We start from the raw sequence: 25,676 nt of genomic DNA on the forward strand, positions 1-25,676 counted from the left end.
GTTGCCTGTAGCTGCCTGCTCTCTGGTGTCAGCTCATCTCACGTTCCCAGTAAGACTCACTTTGACTGCCCCTCACAACCCCACTTTCTCCTATACCCTGCTGCTTTTCCTTTTTATATTTTATAAATTATTTATTTATTCACTGTGTTTATTTTCTTTTATCTGCCTCTCTTTGTAAGTTCTACAAGGCCAGGGATCTGTTTGTTTTGTTCACTTTTGTTCCAAGTGCCTAGAACAGTCCTTGGCATGTGGTCAGAGCTCGTTAAATATTGGCTGGATGAATGAATGAAGGCACAAGTGAATGAGAGAAGCAGGACCACTCTGGTCTGAAAACACTTCAGGATGGTCTTTGCCAAGGGTTAGGCGAGAGGCAAAACCAACAGTCTCTGGGGATTTGTTGAGAAGAGCAATGATCTTATTTTCTGGAATGGCTCTCTACCTTCAACTACAAGTTGAAAATCTCCCCTTTTCTCTTAGTCGCACTATTTTCTTGATTTTATAGCCCTAAATTCAGGTGTACTCAGGCAAAGAGAGAACTGTGGAAAAGCCCCAGATGGTCGATAATAAACAAATCTTTGCTTTAATTTTGTGACATATGGGCAAATAGCTATTAAGGCTTTCCCCTCTCTTCTTCATTACTTGTCTCTAGTTTAGTTTAATGATTACCTAATGATTCAGCAGTTATGACCTTTCTTTCTAATTCTGGTAGTTCCTGACTTGCATAGTGCATTCATTTTTGCTATTGACCGTTTGTTAATTCTCTCTCGTACCTTTTCATCTAATTGTGGTTCCAGTTTTCCTAGGGTGGGATATACAGCTCTCTTTACATATAAAGTAATAATGATGCCATAATAAATATAAAACTATTTACACCTTTGAGTATGCACGATCTGCCAAGTTCTGATTTAGGAGCTTCTGATATAGTTTCCCTAATCACCACGCTAGCCTTGTAGGGGAGAAGGTGAACTCAGCACAGATTTACTCTGTTCTTTTCAGCACCTTTCTTTTGACTGGCCTCATCATAATCATGGAAAATGCTTGGTGACAGATTCTTGGATCTCACGCCCAAAGACTTACAATCAGCATTTTAATTAATATCCAAGGTGAAACTTGTGGACACTCAATTTTGAGAATCATCGGCTGAGTACTGAGGTCGAACGTATTTTGGAGTTCATTGAGAAGTGAGCCATAAGTTGCCAGTAGCATGTTTTAGTCATTGCTGGGTAGCTTTGTCCCTCTTACAGTGGTTTCTAACCCTCTTCTTGGCAAGCCAGTCTTTGCTCTTTCTGTCCCCATAGCATTTGACATATACATTGTCATGCACAAAGACAAACAAGATCCATCTTGAAGTTTCCAGCCAGCATATATTGTTCAAGGAGGCCTTTGTTCTTTTACAGGCCAGCCCATGTCTGTAAGTTATTTTGACTCTATGTCAAATTAATTTTGTAAGAAATAAGGGACTAGCACATTTAGTCTGTGCATCTAGGGACAAAAAATCAAGCAGTATGGGAAGAAGTAAAAACAAGTATCTGAATATGCATCAAGAGAATGACTAGCTTGCTCTAATTTTCTTACTTATTCAAATTAAAGAAAATAGTATGACTAAAACATCAGATAAGTGAAATTTCATGGACTCGTGTCAGATAGGGAAGTAAAGCAATTGTCTAGATAATGGGTTGGACAACTATAGTTTACACGTTGATCCTTTCTGCTACCTATGTTTGTAAAGAAAGCTTTATTGGAGTACAACTATGCACATTAGTTTACCTATGTTTGTGACTGCTTTTACACCACAGTGGCAGAGTTGAGTAGTTACAATGGGGGGGTATCAGCTGCAGCACTGAAAATATTTATATCATACCGGGGGTGGCAGGTTCGAATGTGGCCCCGGCTAAATTGCAATTAAAAAAAAAAAAATCTTGGCTCGGCACCTGTAGCTCAGTGGCTAGGGTGCCAGTCACCTACACTGGAGCTGGTGGGTTCGAATCCAGCCCAGGCCTGCCAAACAGCAGTGACAACTACAACCAAAAAATAGCCGGGTCTTGTGCAGGGTGCCTGTAGTCCGAGCTACTTGGGAGGCTGAGGCAAGAGAATTGCTTAACGTCCAAGAGCTGTGATGCGACAGCATTCTACCCAGGGTGACAGCTTGAGACTCTGTCTCAAACAAACAAACAAATAAAAAAAAACAAACAACAAAAAAAGAAAATATTTAATATCTGACCCTTTTACAGAAAAAGTGACCTCTGGTCTAAATTATTTAGGAAGTATTTATTTTGGTTTTAAATTATTCAAATTCTTTTTTATGTGAAATTTGAGAGGGTAAGATAGTGGAATCTCTGTAATTATCTATAGAATGAATGAACAATGATATTTCTTGGTTGGATTCTCCACAAAAGAAATTAATTCAGGGATCCAAAGTCATGAGAATCATTAAGCAATTGTTAATCTGTAACCTCAGCCCCAGAATTACTCCATGGGCCATAAAACACACATTCACCTACTCTGCAGGGGGAGAGAAGACAGGTCTTTTATGAAGAGACATTTGTGTTAAAGTGGAGGGCATGCTCACCAGGGCATGAGCAAGACCACTCATTGGTGTGTGGAAAATGACATTTTAACTTATGGTTTTGTATTAATATGTAGAAGAAATTGAGCTTTACTAATACGTAATATACAGATTGGCACTAGTACCTGAACAGATGTACTATCAGACAGGTATTTGATGTCTCTTTTTCTTTTTTTTTTTAATTTATTTATTTTTATTGTTAAGTCATAGCTGTGTACATTAGTGCAATCAAGGGGTACAATGTGCGGGTTTCATATACAATCTGAAATATTCTCATCAAACTGTTCAACATAGCCTTCATGGCTTTTCTTAGTTACTGTATGTAGGCATTTGTATTCTGCATTTAGTAAGTTTCTCCTGTACCCATTCTAAGATGCACCATAGATGTGGCCCCACTCATTACCTTCTCTCCACCCTAACCTCCCCCCTCCCTTCCCCTTCCTTGGCCCTTTCCCCATAGTCTTATATTTGATGTTTCTTAAATGATCAGTGGAAGCTCCCCAATCCCAAAGAATTGGCTGTGGAGTTCTCTGTTGCTTGATTTCAGCATATGGACACACACTGCGGTTTGCATGTACTTGGTTAAGTGGGTTTAGGGATTTCATTGTCTACTTTATAAAATGGACAAATAGAGTAAATAGATTCCTGAAAAAAATATCTGCAATTGACCATAAGAATTCATGCACTGGTTAATAATGGAAAAAGTGTCAGAGTTGACATTTTTCTTAATCCTTTAGAACCAATTCTTCAGCAGCCGAAGGAGAGGTAAAAGATGAATTCAAACATGCCAGTGAATTCTGAAATGAAGAAGAGACTATATGAAATATGCATTTACTTCCTTTATTATTGTGAGCCTCACCCTACCTGAATACTTATATCAAATTTAAACAAAAACTTTAGCATAATTAGAGAATTGGATTTAAAAAAAGAGTACTATGATGTAGTAGGCAAGATAATGAGGTCCAGAAATAATGAACTTCATGTCAGACTTAATCAGAAAAAAAAAATCACATTGCTTACACTAACCTTTTTTTTTTTGAGACAGACTCACTATGTTGCCCTCAGTAGAGTGCTTTGACATCACAGCTCACAGCAACCTCAAACTTTTGGGCTTAAGTGATTCTCTTGCCTCAGCCTCCCAAGTTAGAACCCACTAGCTTTGGTGTATGTGGCCAGCGCCATAGTCACTGAGCCTGCTTACACAAACTTAAATAGTATTAATCATTTTTAAAGTGAGAACAGAAAGATTTCTTTGTAAATTAATAAATAGAATAAAAATAAAATAAACCATTGTTGGTATTATCTCATCCTTTTAACATTTCTATTTTCTTGATTTTTATTTTATTATATATAATGTGGTAGTATAATAGTGCATGCATATACTATTACATATCATAAAATATATGCACATATATACATTGACATATATATTAGTACATAACATATATGTAGTATCTACTATATATATAGTAAATGTGCATATATCTATAAATTGAAGGTGGATGCTTAAAATTGGTTTTACTCATAGGTGAATGGGTCAAAACATTTAGAAGGCACTGATTTAAACAATGATCTATGGATTCAACTTTCCCATGGAGGTATCTTGGATTTATTGCTGCCTGACCTTTCCTTTCACTGAACTTCCCTGGACCTGCTGAAGGCTTGGGTAGAGTGACACAGATCACAGTAACTCCTCTGCGTGCTCCTCCATGTAGTATTATTTCATACTGCCAAGACTTGCTCGCATAGTTTACATTTCCACATTAATCTTTTCTAGTCTTATTTCTGGCTGTTTAAATATTAGAACTATTACTGATTAAATTTGTGAAGTACTGAGACCCTGCTGCTGTCGGTTTCTTTCTGTTCTGGGGAGATTACTGCATGATTATACAGACCACTGAACTATATGTATAAATGTGCAGATGTTGGGGATGTTTGGGGATGGCACAATTTTCCTACTGTCGAGGGAAGATTGGTTTCGATGATACTGACTTTGTTCTCTTTATGTTCCCTTAGGAAACAATGTTGTCCCAGTCACTTAAGTGCATTTGGTATTTGAGATACCAAGAGTCTACTTTCATAGCACAAGTTATGCTGCATCAGATGCCTCCTCTATTTCTTTGGGAGCCAGAGCAGATATATGGTTTTACATCTCTGTGGCTACGTCTCTTCAACATGTTTTCTTATCTGGGAACAAGCGTGGTCTCCAACAGTGCCACTGATATTAGTCAAAGCTTTCTTTAATTCTTCTTCATTAGATCACAGAATTTCTTCTTTAGATCAAGTTTGTATTTGACTCCAATAGTTCTCTTTTTCCTCTGCAGAAGTTTTGACTTTTGTATTTTTCTAAGGAGAACACTTTAGAAGTTGATGTTTGCTACTGGACTGGCCAGTAAGTCTGGTCTCTCCCCAGCTTTCTCCCGTATTCAGGAAGCCAGTCCCAAATGCAAACCTCATAGCTTATCTGGGGTTTGGCAGATGTCAAAACCCTCTCCACCCTCTCCCAGTCCCGCCCTTACCCCCAACAGCAATTTGGTGCCAGTTATAATTAAAATTCATTGAGACATGGATGGAAACAATTTGTGGGGGAGGAATAAAATAGTAGGGGTACACTTCTTGTGTTTACAATATGATCCTAAAGGATTTCCATTGTTGAGTAAAATTGATTTGAATTCCACATATGTCCAGTTTGAATACGTTAGGGAAGAATTCACAATAACTGCCTCTTATGAACTTTGGTCTCATGGCTAAAGAAATTTATTTCTTTTAAGAAAAAGCTTAATTATGGCAGGTTCATATGGAAAATTTGTAGCTTGGGAGAATTCAGAATAAAATTATAAAGGAAAAGTAACATTTTGAGATGATATTTGAAAGCGTTTTAGAGATAAGAAATCATTAATTCATATTTCAGTAAAGTGTTTTTAGAAAGGTATAAGTTTTTGGAAGATATAAGTCTTAAATACTTGTAACTAATAAAACGTGTATCTTAAATGTGTGTAAGCTGTACATGACACTCGTTATGCTAGCCAGTAAAACCCTGGCAGGAAAGAGCAGCTACCCAAATCACACATTTTCTATTTATATTTCAGTTGCCTAAAATTACCTTTTATTTATGCTTAACAGAGTGCCAGGCATGTACCGGGTCCTTTACATGAATCATCTCAGCAGTTCTCAATATATATTTTTGCTCTTAGGGATATGCCACATTCTCAAGAAATAGCAGCTCCTAAATAGTTGTGCAGTGACCCATCCTTCTTGGTTTTGAGGGGGCAAGTTGAGGGAAAATGTGAGAATCTCTGGGTTGGAGAATCTAGAATTTAATGTGGCTTCAGAGGGTATATTCTAAGCCAGTGGTCCCTAATTTTTTTTTGGCACCAAGGCCCGGTTTCAGGGAAGACAATTTTTCCATGGACTAGGGGTGGGGAGGATTTTTTTTTTTTTTTTTGAGACACAGGGTCATTATGTCACCCTCAGTAAAGTGCTTTGGCATCATAGCTCACAGCAACCTCAGACTCTTAGGCTTAAGCAATTCTCTTGCCTCAGCCTCCCAAGTAGCTGGGACTACAGGTGCCTGCCCCAACACCCAGCTATTTTTTTGTTGTTTAGCAGGCCTGGTTTGAACGCACCAGTCCCAGTGTATGTGGCCAGAGCCCTAGCTGCTGAGCTGCAGGTGCTGAGCAAGAGGAGGATGGTTTTGATGTGAGTCTTCAAGCAATTGATTTATTATGGTCTCTGTGCAGTTAAACCTCTCTGCTAATGATAATTTGTATTTTCAGCGGCTCCCCAGAGCTACCATCACTGTCTCAGCTCCACCTCAGATCATCAGGCATTAGATTCTCACAAGGAGCCCTCAACCTAGATTGTTTGCATGTGCAGTATACAGTGGGGAGCCCACTCCTATAAGAATCTAATGCCCCCCACAAACCCCATGCTTGTCTGACAGGAGGCTGAGCTCAGGCACTAATGCCAGCAATGACAAGTGACTGTAAATACAGATTACAGATGAAATTTAGCTGGTTCTCCCCCACCTCCTGCTAGCAACCAGTTCCTAATTGGCCCTAGGTACGGGTCTGGGTCCTGGGGGGTGGGGTGGGGTCTACAGTTCTAAGCCACTATACTCTAAGTGATCCCATTTTTTCATCTTTCTACTGAAATATTTAATGAATATACCTTGACCTGTTCAGAAGGTCATAATAAGAAAGATAGGGTGACAGATCATATCATAGAAAGATAGAATCACAGATCACTGTGGCAGATCGTGAACATTCCCTATCAAATCCTTTTCTTTACCTATCAATGTTTGATCTCCCTACTTTGATCAAGAGACCCAGCACAGTGAATCGGTGGGGGTGGGGGGTTCATGGGATAGAAATAAGAGTACTAAAGGCAACGATTGGTTGGAGAATTTCCAGATCTCAGCTGAAACCCTTATCTTAATAGGACACATGAAATAAATGGGGTCCAGTGAACATTGGAGAGCTGAGAGCAAGGTGTGACCTGTCTGTTTAAGGGAAACAGAGTTCATAGACATGATATGGGAGGGGACTTCTGTTGGTTGGTGGTGTTTCCATTGAAAGACCAGGGATGGGAGAAACGGCAACAAGACTCAAGTCAACTGTCATCTCCTTTCAGAAACTTGCCATTGCTATGCTGTGTTCCTACAGCTCGTTGTGAAGTCTCAACTACAGAATTTACCTCAATTTTATTATATTAATTATCTACTCCAGGGCAGCTGGCCTCCAGGGGCTGTGAGAGTGCAAAGAATATAGCATTTATCTGTTTCCGTCCTTATTAGATCCTGATTAAATATACTTATTTAATCTTATACTTATTTAACTGACAAAATAAATTCCAATTTATTTGTGATGCACCAAATATGAACATTACAGTTTATATGACAGACATGAAGAAATAAGCTTCATGCTGTGTGATGAACATCATACCAAATTTCTTACTTTTCAGATTAAAATGGAAATGGCCATAGCCCCACTGGCAAGATTGAGGAAAATCTATCATCATGCTCCTGCTTTCTCAACGCCTTCCTTTGGATCATTTAGATCCCTAGGGGCTTATGCAGCACAGCGCGGTGTGCAGAGTTCCACTCTCAAGTGACTGGTGGCCCCAATGAATCTCTGCCCTCTACGGCTTCACTGTCGGGGCTCTGTGGGGACTGCCACGTTTCCACGGTTCCTCTGGCCCTGGCTTCAGGCATTAGCAGTGCATCAGCTTATACAGTTTCCTGCAGAGTAGCGCGGACTAGCACGGACCGTGAAGGAGTTTGGCATAAAAGGATAATGCAATTTGCTCTCTGACAATTCAGGAGCTTTCAGAAGGCTGCACAGCCATGCTCTCCCAGGGTCATTGACCAAACCCAGGCAGCTCCCGGCACCTCCTTGCCTCGGAAATGACAATCACTATCCTTTATTTGAATTCTAGAATCCCCTCAGGCTCTGGAGTCTTTCCTCCTTCATCTTTCTAAAATATAAAAGGTAGCTTCTGCCTTTTCTTCTCACAGTGAGGCTTAGAGGACCACTACAAGGGGCCTGGACCTTAGAAACGCAATAGTCTGTCCACTGCCCTTTCTTGGGGTTGGGGTAAAATATCTTTTATTCCTTTTTTGATAAGTCATCCAATTCATGAGCAGGAGACTTTTTGATATAGAATAAAAATTCCAATACAAGTTAAATGATCACCTATAGGGTCACAGAGAGAAAACTGAAGAAGCCAGACTCATAGGGCTCTGTTAAAAATAGGCAGCCTTAGAGTCCTCCTACATCCTGTCACTGTGATAGTTTGGTAGTGATTCTTCAGGACCAGTGTGGAGGGGAGGCAGGCAGAGAAGTCTTCTGTCTTTGGTTACATTAGGCTATGACTGCAGCTATTATTTATGCCTGGAACTCAATGAGACTGTTTGCTGTTATTAGCAGGCATAGCCACTCATCAAAGCATATCCACAGTGCCTGAGACCCTAGGCCAGGTTACCTCAGTGAGGCGCTGTGTCCAGAACTCTACCGGGAGTTTTCTAGGTGATGATGTTGAGGCCAGACTGTTGACACATTTGCCCTTTCTTCTGGTGAATTCTGCCTTCAGAAGAACACTTTGGGGTCCTTCCCTATTCACGACCTCAGTCAGGGCCATTTAATAATGGCGACATTCATTAGAGTCAGGATTCAAATATTTTCTTTTTCTAGAGACCTCTAAAAGTTTCCAGACAAATGTGTTCATTCTCTGCTTAGCGTCCTTGAGTTCAACATACAAAGATGATATCAATCTACAAACATAACCTGCTCTATAATAATATTCTCCCATGGGGAGTGCCTGTGGCTCAAAGGGCTAGGGCGCTGGCTCCATATGCGGGAGATGGTGGGTTCAAACCCAGCCCTGGCCAAAAAAAACGCAAAAAAAAAAAAAAAAAAATTCTCCCACAGTGTTATGTGGCTTTGGCACTGCATGATTCAAGTATTGATCATAACACTAAAATTAAGTGGTTTCATTGTATTAAAGGCATCATCCTCAATTGAAACTCACTAAAACATACGAATGCCATATAAACTATCCTAACACAAAGATTTTAATCTGTAGTTGACCTTTTAAAAGAAGTTATAGCTCAGAATTTGGCCTCATTACATCAGGAAAGTGGGGTTAATATCTATCTCTATAGTATTCCATGTGCTTTTCTTTTTTTTTCACCAAGCTTTTCTGAATTTGATATGAGTATCAGAGACATTCTTTATTTACAAAAACAAAATGCTTAGCTACTTTTTAAAAAACTCCTATTGTTTTCTTACTTCTTTTTTTTTTTTAAACAAACTTGTTTTAGAAAGAAACCAGTGTGAAAAAAAAACATGGTTGTGGGCCTTCACATGCCAAAGCCTTAAGAAATTCACTGACAGCGTATTTAAGGTTCTGTTGAGGCTTCTGAATTTCACCCAGTACAGGGGTAGTGGGTGCAGAGTACATGTGATCAGTATTCACTAGTAAAAGGTCCGATCTTGGTTAGAGAGAGAAGAGGAGAGAATATAAATAACCTAGAAACCTGTGTGGATCATGACAGGTGGCGGCTGATTAGGACAGGCACATAACTCACCTGGGGGCCTTCCTGGAAATGTCATGCCTTATTTTAGAAGAAAATTAGATTCAGTGATAAGAGATAAACTCTAGGGAATAAAAAATATTCTAATAACACATTTTAAGTGTGTCACCAACAAAAATCAATTTTCATATTTGCTTTTGACAAAGATTAAAATAAAATATGATACTAAAACAATAGATCAGTGAGGAAAAAATGTGTTAGAAACATACTAAGTGTGATGGTGAAATAAGTGACTGACTTCTACTCCGCCCATACATTCTGTGAAATACTGGTTTTTAAAAGATAACTTTTTTTTTTTTTACTTTTTATTTATTTATTTTATCGAGACAGAGTCTCACTATGTTGCCCTCGGTAGCATGCAATGGTGTCACAGCTCACAGCAAGCTCAAACTCTTGGGCTCGAGCAATTGTCTTGCCTCAGCCTCCTGAGTAGCTGGGACTACAGGCCCCTGCCACAATGCCTGGCTGTTTTTTGGTTGCAGTTGTTCAGTTGGCCCTGGCTGGGTTTGAACCCGCCACCCTCAGTGTATGTGGCTGGTACTATGACTACTGTGCTACGGGTGCCAAGCCTAAAAGATAATTTTAAAGTAACTTTTAGTGTCTAATCAGGTGCAGGCAAACTTATAAAGAAAGAAAAGAGTTCAATGGTGGCCTGGAGCTGGGAGTGGTAGCAAGGATTGACTGGAAACTGGCTCAGAGGTATTTTTGAGGTGATGAACATGTTCTAAAACTAGATTGTGGTGATAACTGTATGATGTTAATGAAGATGTACTTCATTAATAGTACTGTATGCTTATGGGGTGATTTTATGGTATATAAGTGACATCTTATAAAGTTTTTAAAAAGATATTAACTAGCTGCAGCTTCTTAACATTTGATCTGGCAATGATTTCTTGAATATGACACCAAAACATAGGCAACAAAAGAAAAAATACATAAACTGGACTATATGAAAATTTAAAGCTTTTGTACATTGAAGGACAGAACAGTGAAAAAGAAACCATAGAATTATAAAAAATATTTTCAAATCATATGTCAGATAAGGGATTAATATCTAGAGTATATAAAGAACTCCTGGCTGGGGGCAGTGGCTCACACTTGTAATCTCAGCACTCTGGGAGGCCGAGGTGGGGGGATTACCTGAGCTCACGTGTTTGAGACCAGCCTGAGCAAGAACGAGACCCCGTCTCTAAAAATAGTTGGGTGTTGGGATGGATGCCTGTAGTCCCAGCTATTTGGGAGGTTAAGGCAAGAGAATCACTTGAGCCTAGGAGTCTGAGGTTGCTGTGAGCTATGATACCACAACACCACAACACACTACCGGGGGTAACAAAGTGAGACTCCGAGACTCTGTCTAAAAAAAAAAAAAAAAAAAAAAGAACTCCTACAATTCAACAGCAAACATCTTGATTAAAAAACAGAAAAAGGACTGGAATAGACATTTCAGCAACAATACTCAGGTGAAAGATGCATATGAAAAGATATTCAGCATTGCTAACTTTTTATTTATTTATTTATTATTATTTTTTTTATTGTTGGGGATTCATTGAGGGTACAGTAAGCCAGGTTACACTGATTGCGTTTGTTAGGTAAAGTCCCTCTTGCAATCATGTCTTGCCCCCAGAAGGTGTGACACACACCAAGGCCCCACCCCTCTACCCCCTTCCCTCTCTCTGCTGTTCCTTCCCTGCCCATGACCTTAATTGTCATTAATTGTCCTCATATCAAAATTGAGTACATAGGATTCATGCTTCTCCATTCTTGTGATGCTTTACTAAGAATAACGTCTTCCACTTCCATCTAGGTTAATACGAAGGATGTAAAGTCTCCATTTTTTTTAATGGCTGAATAGTATTCCATGGTATACATACACCACAGCTTGTTAATCCATTCCTGGGTTGGTGGGCATTTAGGCTGTTTCCACATTTTGGCGATTATAAATTGAGCTGCAATAAACAGTCTAGTACAAGTGTCCTTACGATAAAAGGATTTTTTTCCTTCTGGGTAGATGCCCAGTAATGGGATTGCAGGATCAAATGGGAGGTCTAGCTTGAGTGCTTTGAGGTTTCTCCACACTTCCTTCCAAAAGGTTATACTAGTTTGCAGTCCCTCCAGCAGTGTAAAAGTGTTCCCTTCTCTCCACATCCACGCCAGCATCTGCAGTTTTGAGATTTTGTGATGTGGGCCATTCTCACTGGGGTTAAATGGTATCTCAGGGTGGTTTTGATTTGCATTTCTCTAATATAAAGAGATGATGAACATTTTTTCATATGTTTGTTAGCCATTTGTCTGTCATCTTTAGAGAAGGTTCTATTCATGTCTCTTGCCCATTGATATATGGGATTGTTGGCTTTTTTCATGTGGATTAATTTGAGTTCTCTATAGATCCTAGTTATCAAGCTTTTGTCTGATTGAAAATATGCAAATATCCTTTTCCATTGTGTAGGTTGTCTCTTTGCTTTGGTTGTTGTCTCCTTGGCTGTACAGAAGCTTTTCAGTTTAATGAAGTCCCATTTATTTATTTTTGTTGTTGTTGCAATTGCCATGGCAGTCTTCTTCATGAAGTCTTTCCCCAGGCCAATATCTCCAGTGTTTTTCCCTATGCTTTCTTTGAGGATTTTTATTGTTTCATACCTTAAATTTAAGTCCTTTATCCATCTTGAATCAATTTTTGTGAGCGGGGAAAGGTGTGGGTCCAGTTTCAGTCTATTACATGTGGCTATCCAGTTCTCCCAACACCATTTATTGAATAGGGAGTCTTTCCCCCAAGGTATGTTCTTGTTTGGTTTATCGAAGATTAGGTAGTTGTAAGATGTTAGTTTCATTTCTTCGTTTTCTATTTGATTCCAAGTGTCTATGTCTCTATTTTTGTGCCAGTACCATGCTGTCTTGACCACTATGGCTTTGTGGTACAGACTAAAATCTGGTATGCTGATGCCCCAGCTTTATTTTTATTACTAAGAACTGCCTTAGCTATACGGGGTTTTTTCTGGTTCCATACAAAACGCAGAATCATTTTTTCCAAATCTTGAAAGTACGATGTTGGTATTTTGATAGGAATGGCATTGAATAGGTAGATTGCTTTGGGAAGTATAGACATTTTAACAATGTTGATTCTGCTCATACATGAGCATGGTGTGTTCTTCCATTTGTTAAAATCCTCTGTTATTACCAAAAAATAGCTGGGCGTTGTGGCAGGTGCCTGTAGTCCCAGCTACTCGGGAGGCTGAGGCAAGAGAATCGCTTAAGCCCAGGAGTTGGAGGTTGCTGTGAGCTGTGTGATGCCACGGCACTCTACCGAGGGCCATAAAGTGAGACTCTGTCTCTACAAAAAAAGAAAAAAAAAAAAATGTTCAAATCCTCTGCTATTTCCTTTCTTAGGATTTCATAGTTTTCTTTATAGAGGTCCTTCACCTCCTTCGTTAGGTATATTCCTAGGTATTTCATTTTCTTTGAAACTATGGTGAAGGGAGTTGTGTCCTTAATTAGCTTCTCATCTTGACTGTTATTGGTGTACACAAAGGCTACTGACTTGTGGACATTGATTTTATATCCTGAAACATTACTGTATTTTTTGATGACTTCTAGGAGTCTTGTGGTTGAGTCTTTGGGGTTCTCTAAGTATAAGATCATGTCGTCAGCAAAGAGGGAGAGTTTGACCTCCTCTGCTCCCATTTGGATTCCCTTTATTTCCTTGTCTTGCCTAATTGTATTGGCTAGAACTTCCAGCACCATGTTGAATAGTAAAGGTGACAGAGGACAACCTTGTCTGGTTCCAGTTCTAAGAGGAAAAGCTTTCAGTTTTACTCCATTCAGTAAAATATTAGCTATGGGTTTGTCATAGATAGCTTCAATCAGTTTTAGAAATATGCCACCATTGCCTATACCTTTCAGTGTTCTAATTAGAAAAGGATGCTGGATTTTATCAAATGCTTTTTCTGCATCTATTGAGAGGATCATATGACCTTTATTTTTGCCTCTGTTAATATGGTGGATAACGTTTATGGACTTGCGTATGTTAAACCAGCCTTGCATCCCTGGGATGAAACCCTTGATCATGATGCATTGGCCAGACTAACGAGAAATAGAAAAGTACAATCTCTATTAACCTCAATCAGAAATGATAAAGGGGAAATAACAACTGATCCCACAGAGATACAAGAGATCATCTCTGAATACTACCAGAAACTCTATGCCCAGAAATTTGACAATGTGAAGGAAATGGATCAATATTTGGAATCACACCCTCTCCCTAGATTTAGCCAGGAAGAAATAGAGCTCCTGAACAGACCAATTTCAAACACTGAGATTAAAGAAATAATAAAAAAACTTTCAACCAAAAAATGCCCTGGTCCAGATGGCTTCACACCAGAATTCTATCAAACCTTCAAGAAAGAGCTTATTCCTGTATTGCAGAAATTATTCCAAAAAATTCCAACACATTCTATGAAGCAAACATCACCCTGATACCAAAACCAGGAAAAGACCCAACCAAAAAGGAGAATTTCAGACCAATCTCACTCATGAATATAGATGCAAAAATTCTCAACAAAATCCTAGCCAATAGATTACAGTTTATCATCAAAAAAGCATTGCTAACTTAAGAAAATGGAAATCAAAACTAGTGTGGGCTAGTCCCTGTCGCTCAGTGGTTAGGGTGCCAGCCATATGCACCAGGACTGATGGGTTCAAACCTGGCCAGGGCCTGCTAAACAACAATGACAACAATAACAAAAAAATAGCCAAGTGTTGTGGCGGGCACCTGTAGTCCTGGCTACTTGGGAGGTTGAGGCAAGAGAATCACATAAGCCCAAGAGTTTGAGGTTGCTGTGAGCTGTGACACCATAGCACTCTACCGAGGGTAACATAGTGAGACTCTGTCTCAGAAACAAACAAAAAAACTACAGTGTGATACTACTACACACCCATTAGAATGGCTATGATTAGGAAAACAAAACAACGACAACAACAACAACAAAACAAGAAATAACAGGTGTTGGCAAGGATGTAAAGAAATTGGAAACTTTGTACTCTATTTCAGTATTGTAAAGTACTGGTATAAAATGGTGTAGGTGCTATAGAAAACAATATGGTGATTCCTCAAAAAAATTAAAGGTAGAGTTACCATATGGTCCAGTAATTCCACTTCAGAGTATATGCCCAAAAGAATTGAAAGCAGGCTTTCAAGGAAATATCTGTATGCCCATGTTCAAAGTAGCATTATTCACAATAGCCAACATGTGGAAGTGACCCAGGTGTCTTTTGACAGATGAATAGATAAACAAAATGTGGTCTGTACATGCAATGGAATATTATTCAGCCTTAAAATGAAAGGCAATTCTGACACATACTACGCCATATATGAACCTTGAAGGTACCCTGCAAGTGAAATAAGCCAGTGACAAAAAGACACACATTACATGATTCCACTTATATGAGGGACCCAGAGTAGTTAAATTCATAGAAACGAAAGTAGAATAGTATTTGCCAGGGGCAGACGGGTGTGTGGGAGAATTGGGGAGTTATTATTTAATAGGTACAAAATTTTAATTTTGTAAGATGAGTAGAGTTCTGGAGATGGATGTTGGTGATGGTTGTACAACAATGTGAAGGTACTTACCACTAAACTGCACACTTAAAAATAGTTAAGATGGCAAATTTTATGTTAGGTATATTTTACCATAATTAATAATTTCTTTTTTCTTTTGTTTTATTTTCTTTTTTTTTGAGACAGAGTCTCACTATGTCACCCTCGGTAGAATGCCATGGCATCATAGCTCACAGCAATCTCAAACTCTTGGACTTAAGCGTTTCTCTTGCTTCAGCCTCCCAAGTAGCTGGGACTACAGGTGCCTGCCACAACACCTGGCTATCTTTTTGGTGCAGTTGTCATTGTTGTTTAACTGGCCCAGGCTGGGTTCAAACCCACCACCCTCCATGCATGTGGCTGGTGCTGTATTGTGCTATGGGTGCCGAGCCCATAATTAATAATTTCTTAGAACTTCTTTTAAATGGGCAGCACCTGTGGCTCAGTGGGTAGGGCGCCAGCCCCATATACCTAGGGTGGTGGGTTCAAACCCAGCCCCGGCCAAACTGCAACAAAGAAATAGCCAGGCGTTGTGGTGGACACCTGTAGTCCCAGCTACTAGGGAGGCTGAGGCAAGAGAATCACCTAGGTCCAGGAGTTGGAGGTTGCTGTGAGCTGTGTGACTCCACTACACTCTACCAAGGGTGACAAAGTGAGACTGTCTCTACAAAAAAAAAAAAAAGAACTTCTTTTAAAAATTTAACCAAGTGTGCTTGTCTGTTCTAAAAATGAAAACATTGATTTATCTACTCTGATCCCTAGAATGCTACTTGTCATCAATAAATAGTTATGAATATATATGCATGCAAGGTCGTGCTGATAAATTCTGATTTTCCCTTTCCTATTCCTTTGGACAGTTCCATCTGTTGATGTGGGATTAAATTTCACCTTTGTGTGGATAATCTCACCTAGATCTATTTTACAAATTCTGGTCCTGCAGTTCTAACTTCTTGCTTAGAGTTCCCATTAGAACATTACCAAATTATCCAAGATTCATCATGGCTAAATGAAAATTCATATTCTTTGTAAACAATATCTACCTTTTAAAATTCCTGTTTCTTCCAGTGGTCCCAGTCATTCTCTTAAGTTATTATAGTTTAGATCCATGAACTCATTTTGTTAGTGAAAGTTCAGCACTTATCTCCAAGGCCTCATCAAAAGAACAAGGACAAGTGGTTTAAAGAGAAGGAAAGAGAAGTTCATTAATTTTCCAGCAAATGAGGTGGCTATTAGACTCTCACCTCAAAGTACCAGGGTCTTCCTTCTGAGTAGAAGTACAGAGCTTCTAAAGAAGACAGTTCTGAGTCATTCCATCTTTGGCTAAATAATCTTGTGACCTCCACCCAGATTCGTCTCATTTCCTGTGGCACAAAGGACAAAGGGCACTTCCCTGTCTGTACCTCCCACCTATTGGCCTCAGGTAGGGATGAAAACATTGTAAGTCTTTTTCAGCCCATTTTCTCTGTTACAGTTTTGGATCCTACCTATTTTGGAGTGACCATCATTGGTTTTTCTTCCTTCATTATTTCTTATTCCTAAACATACTATACAACATTGAAAAAGTAAGTTTAAATCTTAAAACATTCAGATCATCCATAGTGAATAGCAACCTATAGGAATTTCCTACTATTGTCAAGATCAATTTTCTTCTCAGTGTGGCCTACTTAATGTCTACATTCTCATTTTCCAGTGTTTTTATCCCCTTCTTTTCTAGATACTATGGTCTTCTCTCTCTTTTCCATTTATCAGATGGATGATGACTTTCCATTAAGCTTCCTTCCCTCGGAGACTTTCCTGATTACTGCAGGCCTAGTCATCTTACCGCAGCCTTGAGCTTGCTATCACCTTTGGGCCATACAGTGGAGTGTGGGTTCTGTCAACACCAGACTGGAATAACAAAGCAAACCAAGATGGGCAGGAATGGGGTAAGGATGGAGAGTGGGAGGACAGAAGTCAAATGACAGGAGAGTGTTTACAGGAGACTATGAGTTAAGAGAGGATCTTGGTCAGAATCAGATACTGAATTAGATCAATAAAAGAAAAAATATGGAAATTTAAATGCATAAAGTCAAAGTCTTTGGGAAAGCCTGAAGAACAATGGGAATAAGTATCAAGGTAAATTCCAAATATCCCAATTTCCAATAAGAGCTCTGGTCACAGTGCCTTGACTACTGCACAATACCAGGCCTCCTGACAGTCTGAGGAACTAAGTACAGGCCGCAGCCCATGCACCTGGTTCCTAATCCCAGTTCCACCACTTGCTATCTGTGTGCGATCTTGGGCAAATTACGTGAGCTTTCTGAGTCTATTTGTATTCATCTCTAAAATATAGATTAGCAAGGCCAGTCATGGTGGCTCACACCTATAATCCTAACACTCAGACAGGGCCAGGCAGGTGGATTTCTTGAGCTCAGGAGTTCAAGACCAGCCCGAGCAAGAGTGAGACCTTGTCCCTACTAAAAATAGAAAAAAAAAAAACTAACCCAGTATTGTGGTGGGAGCCTGTAGTCCCAGTCACTCAGGAGACTGAGGCAGGAGACTTGCTTGAGCCCAAGTGTTTGAGGTTGCTATGAGCTATGATGATGATAAGGCACTCTACCCCAGGGCAGCAGAGTGAGATTCTGTCTCAAAAAAAAAAAAAAAAAAGAGAGAGAGAGAGAGTTAAAAATACAGATAAAAACCTCGAGTTTATAAGGTCATTATAACAATTACATAAAATTAACTAAAATAAAGGTCCCACCAGATGCTGAGTAATAGTGGGTGTCAAATCTATATTCTGGCTGAAGTTGATTCCTCTATAGCTACTGAATGAAAACTATCTTCCTTATGAAGTATAAAAAAAAAATCCTCACTATATCAAAGTCTGAATAAAGTATAGTATATATAAATGTCAGCCCACAATTTAAGTATGTAGGAAATACTGCCTCCCTTTCTTCTTTCTTCCCTTTTTACCTTCCCTTCTTTTTCTCTTTTCTCCATTTTTTCTATTTAATTTTGACTCATATGATATAGACTGTTGGGAGAGTCAATCTCAGTGATTCCTGGGATTCCCCACCTCCATCAGTTTTGGGCCAAGAATGCAGGGTCTTTCACTAAGATATTAGAAAGTCCTGCTCCTCATTGTCCTCAGTCTATACCAAATCCCGCCCACCACACCCAGCACACCTTCAGAGATTTTTTTTTATTTTTAAATTAATTAGTTTTTCATTTACAGTTTAGAATGCACAACTCCCTCAGATCTTTCCACAATTAGACCCCAGGGGTTTTTAGTCAACCTGGGAATATTAAATCTAAGCTCAGTGTTCTAGGAAACCACATGGAAAGAAGGAAGGAAAAAAAGAAACCATTGGCTCAGGGTTACCTGGATTTGCTTGTGAGGCAACAAATTAATAGGGGAAGAAAGCCCTGTATTCTAGTTTAAGCTTAAAGTCAATGGAGGAAAAGGAAAGGTGGAAAGGAGCAGAAGGAATAAAGCCATGGAAAAACCTAAACCCCAAACTACTGTAAAGATTTTTCATTTTTAGTTTGAATTTTCTCTTCCTTTGGTATTGTAAAAGGTATTTCCACATGACTCAGAAAAAGGGAACTCATAGGTCTTGTGAAGCAGGAAGAGCTGAGTAGATGACTTCGTGATTTGACTTTAATTTGGTTACTTGACTTCATCTGTAGAATGTAAGAGTTCTAACTACAAACTCCTAAGAATACAGCAGGACCTCTGTTAGTTGACCAAGGCAGTGGTTCTCAACCTTCCTAATGCCACAGCCCTTTAATCAGTTTCTGTGGGTTGTGACCCACAGGTTGAGAACCGCTGATCCAAGGTAACATACTGGCCCACATACGGAGGTGAGCAACATGAAGAACTACGTCTACTGTACGGTTACATACATGTGGTGCATGTCCAGTGTATGAACATTAGGTCAACTTAAGGAGGTGATCAATGTAAGGAGGTGACCAGCTATGGAGTTTCTACTCTACATTTGAATTCTAAAATTCTCTAGAATGGTGTGAATTGAGAAAGATGATTTTACAGGGTGGGGTTTGCTAGTTTTCAGAGTCACAACTATGGAATGAAAATGAATTCAGAAGTAAAGATAATTTTTCTCCTCCCAGGTGTCATTGCTCTTTGGCTGTACCTCTATTATAGCAGGCATGACTTTTGATTCTGATGTATAGTTACTTGCTGAGAAGTCTTATCTCCTCCTTTACTATTAGAGTTTAAATTTTTAAAGGAACTGATTTAGCCACCCAGACATCTTCTCCCTTTCCCTTCCCTCCCTGTTCATACATATTCTCCTTGAAGGTATTGAGACTAAGAGTGATTTCACAAGTGAATGAAAATGACCAACTTTAAGAACTCAAGAATTTCCTTTGGTGTTCTTGATTTCTCTTGGAAAGTTGTTTCTGTGGCCCAGATTCTAACAAACTGAAACTGCTTCTGTCCTAACATATCTATTATTAAGTTTTCATTATTTTGCAACCTTTAGAAGCATATTTTCTCTTTTAATCTCACAACAAACCTGAAAAGTAGATGTTAATGTAATTTTTAAGATAGGTAAAGACATGTTCAGAGAGGTTAAGGAATTTGCTGAAGATCATTCAGTGTCTAATCACACGAAGATTCTAAAGCCCACCTTCATGTAGTAAAGATGCTTACTAAATTCTTACAGAGTTAGTAAGTTGGGCGAGGTGGTTCACACCTGTAATCCTAGCACTTGGGAGGCTGACATGGATAGATTGCTTGAGATCAGGAATTCAAGACCAACCTGAGCAAAAGTGAGACAATGTCTCTACTAAAAATAAAAAAATTAGCCAGGTGTAGTATCAGGCACCCGTAGTCCCAGCTACTTGGGACGTTGAGACAAGAGGATCACTTGAGCCCAGGACTTTGAGGTTGCTGTGAGCTACGATGCTAAGACACTCTACCCAGGGCTATAGAGTGAGACTCTGTCTCAAAAAAAATAATTAAATAAATACATAAAGCTAGTAATAACTGCTTCAGAATTGGAGAGGCAAACTGATTTATGGGTATTTATAGAACTGTAACAATTGTAAATTTGGAGAAAAACCCAACTTACCCCAATTCACTCTGAAGAGAGTTTCTGATTTTAGTAGCTATTTTGTGACATGACATAAACGCATAGTATCAAAGTCAAGTCTTGATTTTGTAATCCAGGTGTTCACACAGGTCATCAGGAGTTTGCATGCTCAATCACTTTGCTCTTCAGCAACAGAAGTTTTCAGTGAGAGAAAAAGGAAAACATTTTTAATGTAAAGATCTAGGAAAGAAACTGTTGATCCAATCCCATTAGAATGATTTAGACCGGAAATAATAGCCCTTCACTTTCAGCTTATTATGAATGTGCAGCTATTTTTAATGTGCATTCCGCAATGACTCCTAATTCTCAGAACACTGAGAAACCTTTCAACAAACTCCACAGGAAAATGAAGTCTGCCATTTGTGATGACAGGAACAAGATACCCCCAGTACACACTGACTGCTGTCAACTCTCCAATGAACACTCTATGGAATATCTCTGTGCGTATATGTTACACACTCTTAATCCACAATGAATATGTATTTGAACATTAGATGCATCTTTATTCCTAAAGAACAGTTTTTAAGTAGATATTTGTGTCTAAAAATCAGGATGAAACTACTTGTCTATTCTCAGAAGTTCCTGTTTTATCTTAACTATTTTTTCATATTCTGGTTCAGTAACAGCTTTATTGATCATTGGAAACTTATATTGGCTTGGCATTTTTAATATAATATACAATATAAATGTTTTAATATAGTACAAAATATGTATGTCAACTCATCCACTTTTGACATATTTATACCATTAAAAAAATTACTATGGGCTTGGCACCCGTTCAGTAGCTAGGGTGCTGGTCACACAGCATGGTTGGTGGGTTGGAACCCAGTCTGGGCCAGCTAAACAACAATGACAACAACAACCAAGAAATAGCCGGGCATTGTGGTGGGCGCCTATAGTCCCAGCTATTTGGAAGGCTGAGGCAAGAGAATTGCTGAAGCCCAAGAGTTTGAGGTTGCTGTGAGCCCATAGCACTCTACCTAGGGTGACATAGTGAGACTCTGTCTCAAAAAAATAAAAAATAGGCTCGGCACCTGTGACTCAAGCGGCTAAGGCGCCAGCCACATACACCTGAACTGGAGGATTTGAATCCAGCCCGTGCCTGCCAAACAACAATGTTGGCTTGCAACCAAAAAAAGCTGGGCGTTGTAGCGAGTACCCGTAGTCCCAGCTACTTGGGAGGTGGAAGCAGGAGAATGGCTTGACCCCAGGAGTTGGAGGTTGCTGTGAGCTGTGATGCTAAAGCACTCTACCCAGGGCAACAGCTTGAGGCTCTGTCTCAAAAAAAATTAATTAATTAAAAAAAATAAAAAATAAATATATTACTATGGAGTAATAAACATCTAGAAGTTTATTATTATAAAAAAGTTTATTATTATGAAAAGTTTTTGGATATATATGTAACTTTTATTTTCTAAACGGGATTTTCTTTATTAGACTTCATACTTGAATAAAAGAATGAAAATTTATGTCCTATATTCTTATGACAGTGATTTTCTTTAAATTATAAAAAAAAATCTTTTTACTGGAAAATTTCTACAAAGTAATAAATTGATAAAGAAATAAGAGGTAGGATTATTTCAGGCTAGTTCCAAGGATGATTGAAGTTTAACAAATTCAACTCCCAGGATCCATCATTTTTTTTATTTTTGGAGACAGAGTGTAACTTTTTTTTTTGCAGTTTTTGGGTGGGGCTGGGTTTGAACCCGCCACCTCCAGCATATGGGGCCGGTGCCCTACTTCTTGGAGCCACAGGCGCCACCCCGAGAGAGTCTAACTTTATTGCCCTCGGTAGAAAACCTAGCTCACAGCAACCTCAAACTCTTGGGCTCAAATAATCCTCTTGCCTCAGCCTCCACAATACTATTTTTGGAGACAGGGTGTTTTTAGAGACAGGGTGTCGCTCTGGCTCAGACTGGTCTCAAACTCCTGAACTCAGGCAATCCACCCTTCTTGGCCTTCCAAAGTGCTAGCATTATAGGTGTGAGCCATTGCACCTGGCCCAGGATCCTTCACTTTGAGGCTGGAATTGTTTAGGGGCAGGTGGGTGTATCCCATGTGCATCGGTGTGTGCAGGGATGATACTATAAACCACAGATCAAAAATTGGTGGTTATTTTCACAGATGGATTTTGATTTCCTGGTTTAGTGTTTTACAAAATTAAATTTGTTGCAAACATTTATAAACCAGCAAACAACAACAAAAAGGGAGATTTCTGTAATCTCTTAAAAACAAGAAAATGTGGGTGGTGCCTGTGGCTCAGTGGCTAGGGCACTGGCCCCATATACCAAGCGTGGCGGGTTCGAACCTGGCCCCAGCCAAACTGCAACAAAAAAATAGCCCGGTGTTGTGGCAGGTGCCTGTGGAACCAGCTACTTGGGAGGCTGAGGTAAGAAAATCACTTAAGCCCAGGAGTTGAAGGTTGCTGTGAGCTGTGACGTCACCACACTCTATGGAGGGCAATACAGTGAGATTCTGTCTCAAAAAAAAAAAAAAAAAACAAGAAAATTTGGCAACATGGTATCTATAAACTCTCACCTCAAAAATTGGCTGGACTTAAAAAGAACAGACTGCAGGGGCAACTAGGATTCATGGTTTCTTGTTATCTCACTCCCCTTCATTGCTGTACATTACTTACCTGGCCCTCTAGGTATTTCATTTTGAAGCCCTTTCTTTCAAGAAAATTCTTGGGACTTCCTTTAAATGTGGTTCATCATTTGTTGACCCTGGGTGGTGACTCACAGTAAATAAGTATCTTAGGTGCTCACCAGCCAGGTGCAAGGGAAGGCCTCCTATTGAGGTGCTGTAATAGGGCAGTTCCTTGAGACTCGCAGGGACGAAGAGTCATACTGGAAAAGGCAAGAACAGCTTCACAAAGCCTGAGAGCACTGAAATTTTCATTTGGCCTTTCACAGATGCAGAGGAGAAAATCTATCACACTTCCATTATCCTTGGAAGTAGCTTAAAATTATATAATAGTCCTGACTTTTCTTTTATATCAATGTATTAGTTTGTTATTTGACAGTAAAGAGTTTTATTATAATTTATAGAAACCCACTGAACATAGGTATAATAAGGACATAGATTTTTAAATAAAGTTTTTATCCATTTACATAAAATTGAAGGCCCAGATTGGAAACACAGCTTTTGTTTTCTTTTCTATCCTTAGCTCTGGGAGGGAAGTTTTTGACTGTAAATGTTGTCCTCAGAACACACTTGTTTATTACTATAAGGGCATATGTATGTGTAAAAATGTATGTGAACTGGCTGGCTGGGCTTGGCTTTCATGGAGCAAAACTGAGAGGAGGCCTGGCAATTATCCTGGTAATTACCTTGATAGAAATAGCAGATCTATTTCTGTTCCATGATGGATGTTTTGGTTTTAAATGAGTTCAATTACTACAATGCCTGAATTAATTAACCAGGTAATTTCGCAAACTGGAAAATGTCTCCTTCAAGATGTAGTAGATATCCCTGGCCTCTATTGCTATGTAGCTGTTAGATTGATTTTAGAAAGTTGAGTTCACAAGGTTCCTTTTCCTTTATTGACAGTCCTGTAAACTTGACTTTAGATCTGTAACGGATGTCACCACTTCAAAGAACTGTAATCCTGTGTTTGATCCACTCCTCCCACCCCCGGGAGAGTGTCTGTGTGACAGAAGGGAAGCCAGGCACCCAGAAATGAGCAAAATTTGGGAAGTTGAGCTGAAACAGTCAAAAGTGTTATAAGGACTTTGCCTCTTTAAAAACATTCCTCAACTTCCCTGATGCTTTTCTTCCCAAGTTTGGTTTCTAAGTTTCTGGTTAGGGGGGAGTGAGGGCAGAAGGGTTTAAAAAGGGCTTTTAGGAACAGATATTATTGCTCCAATTCTGTCTAAGGAGCAATTTCTGGCTCTGAGTCATGACCCCAAACAGGAAGTGCCTCTGAGTTCCTCCAAACAAGGTATGTGGATGAGGGGGTGGAGTCCAGCTCATAAATACCCAGCTGCCAGCCTTTCATGTTTATAGGAGATCAAGAATAGGTCACTGAAGGTCAAGGATATATCCTTTCCTGTCATTGCAAGGATCTAGTAGTGCTTGTCTTATACTCTAGGTGAAATACTGACTTCAACTCTAAAGTGATATTTGATTTGGAGTTTTTCACCAATGCTACCCAAACCCACTCTGTAACTATTATGGGCTTCAAAGAATTACATGAATAAAGTGGCTTAAGTTTAACTGGTGTCCAGCTTTGATCAGTTTTCTAAGGGAAAATTTGAAGCCAAAACATCGGGGAGTTGTGGGAGCGGGGGCGGTGAAACCATCTTGCTCCTTTCTGAGGTGTAACTAATAGTTGAGCATAAATTAGTGTTTGAATAGAATTGTAGAAAAACAAAAAACAAGGTTGAAAGGTGATTAAAAGGTCACGTCCAACCCTCTTCCTGAGGATGCATGAATCACCAACCTACTCCAATTCCTTCTCTCTGAACTGCTTCATATTTTGTTTTCAGGTTTTTGCTACTTCAGGAAACCACAGTTGTTGGCTGATAGAAAAAATACAGCAATGCCATACAACAAGAGGTATTTCTTCCCCCTTGTCACTGAATCATTAAGAGTGCCTAGTGTGTAATAGACATTAAATGGTAAGAAAATTATTCTTAGCTGACTATCAGGACATTTAAAAAACCTCTATCTGTGATTTTTGAACTAGCAACCATCAGGTTAGTTCCCTGCGTGTCTAAGAACATCAATTATGTTCCTCTGGTGAATAGACTTGCAAACAAAGAAAATGCTCTCTGAACATTATCATTTCCATTCATTTGAGCAAGTGTTGATCAGTGTAAATTATTTATGTGAGCACTAGGCACTGCCTCCCTATGAGCAGGAATTCGTTAGAGATTTGCTGTCATGCTAGTGAGTGGCGGTGGGTGGGAGGGAGAGAGAAGAGTGCATTTTATGAGTCATGAAGTTTTAGGAACATTAGTCCTCATGTTTGCATGAACTCTCAGTGAGACAAAACCAAGCAAAACATAGGAACTCAAATTCACTAATGGCACAGATCAAAATAATAGAAGAAGCAAATTCTGATTTGCCGAATGTGATGATTAAACTGGAGATTACCAATAGTTCTTTGAGACAGAGAAGGACTTGAACTGTGAAGGGATGTGCTGGCCCATGCCTTCATTTAATTTCTAACAAAACATGTCTGTCTGTCACAGTTTTCTTGAGGGGGAAGGGGAAAGTGAGAAGAGAGGAGAGTGGACAGAGAACCTGTAGTTAACGTGCTTTTTCCTACACTTACTGATGGCAGTGTGTTTTGCTGTAGTGTCTACAGGTAAGATCTAGCTTCCAGGG

General features: G+C 39.3%; 1 protein-coding gene and 1 pseudogene across 1 annotated transcript in view; both read left to right on the forward strand.

Moving 5' to 3' along the window:
• Positions 1–4,221: 4,221 nt before the first annotated feature.
• The window catches only part of LOC128574458 (cysteine dioxygenase type 1-like), a 120,845-nt pseudogene continuing 99,390 nt past the window's right edge, over positions 4,222–25,676 (forward strand).
• TMC1 (transmembrane channel like 1) overlaps positions 20,690–25,676 on the forward strand; it is a 357,992-nt gene continuing 353,005 nt past the window's right edge. Inside the window, exon 1 of the mRNA XM_053575001.1 lies at positions 20,690–20,782. Within this exon, the coding sequence (XP_053430976.1) occupies positions 20,770–20,782 (13 nt within the window). The 5' untranslated portion in view covers positions 20,690–20,769. The remainder of the gene's footprint in view (positions 20,783–25,676) is intronic.

Source organism: Nycticebus coucang, chromosome 2 (assembly GCF_027406575.1).
Source record: "Nycticebus coucang isolate mNycCou1 chromosome 2, mNycCou1.pri, whole genome shotgun sequence".
Taxonomy (NCBI): Eukaryota; Metazoa; Chordata; class Mammalia; order Primates; family Lorisidae; genus Nycticebus; species Nycticebus coucang.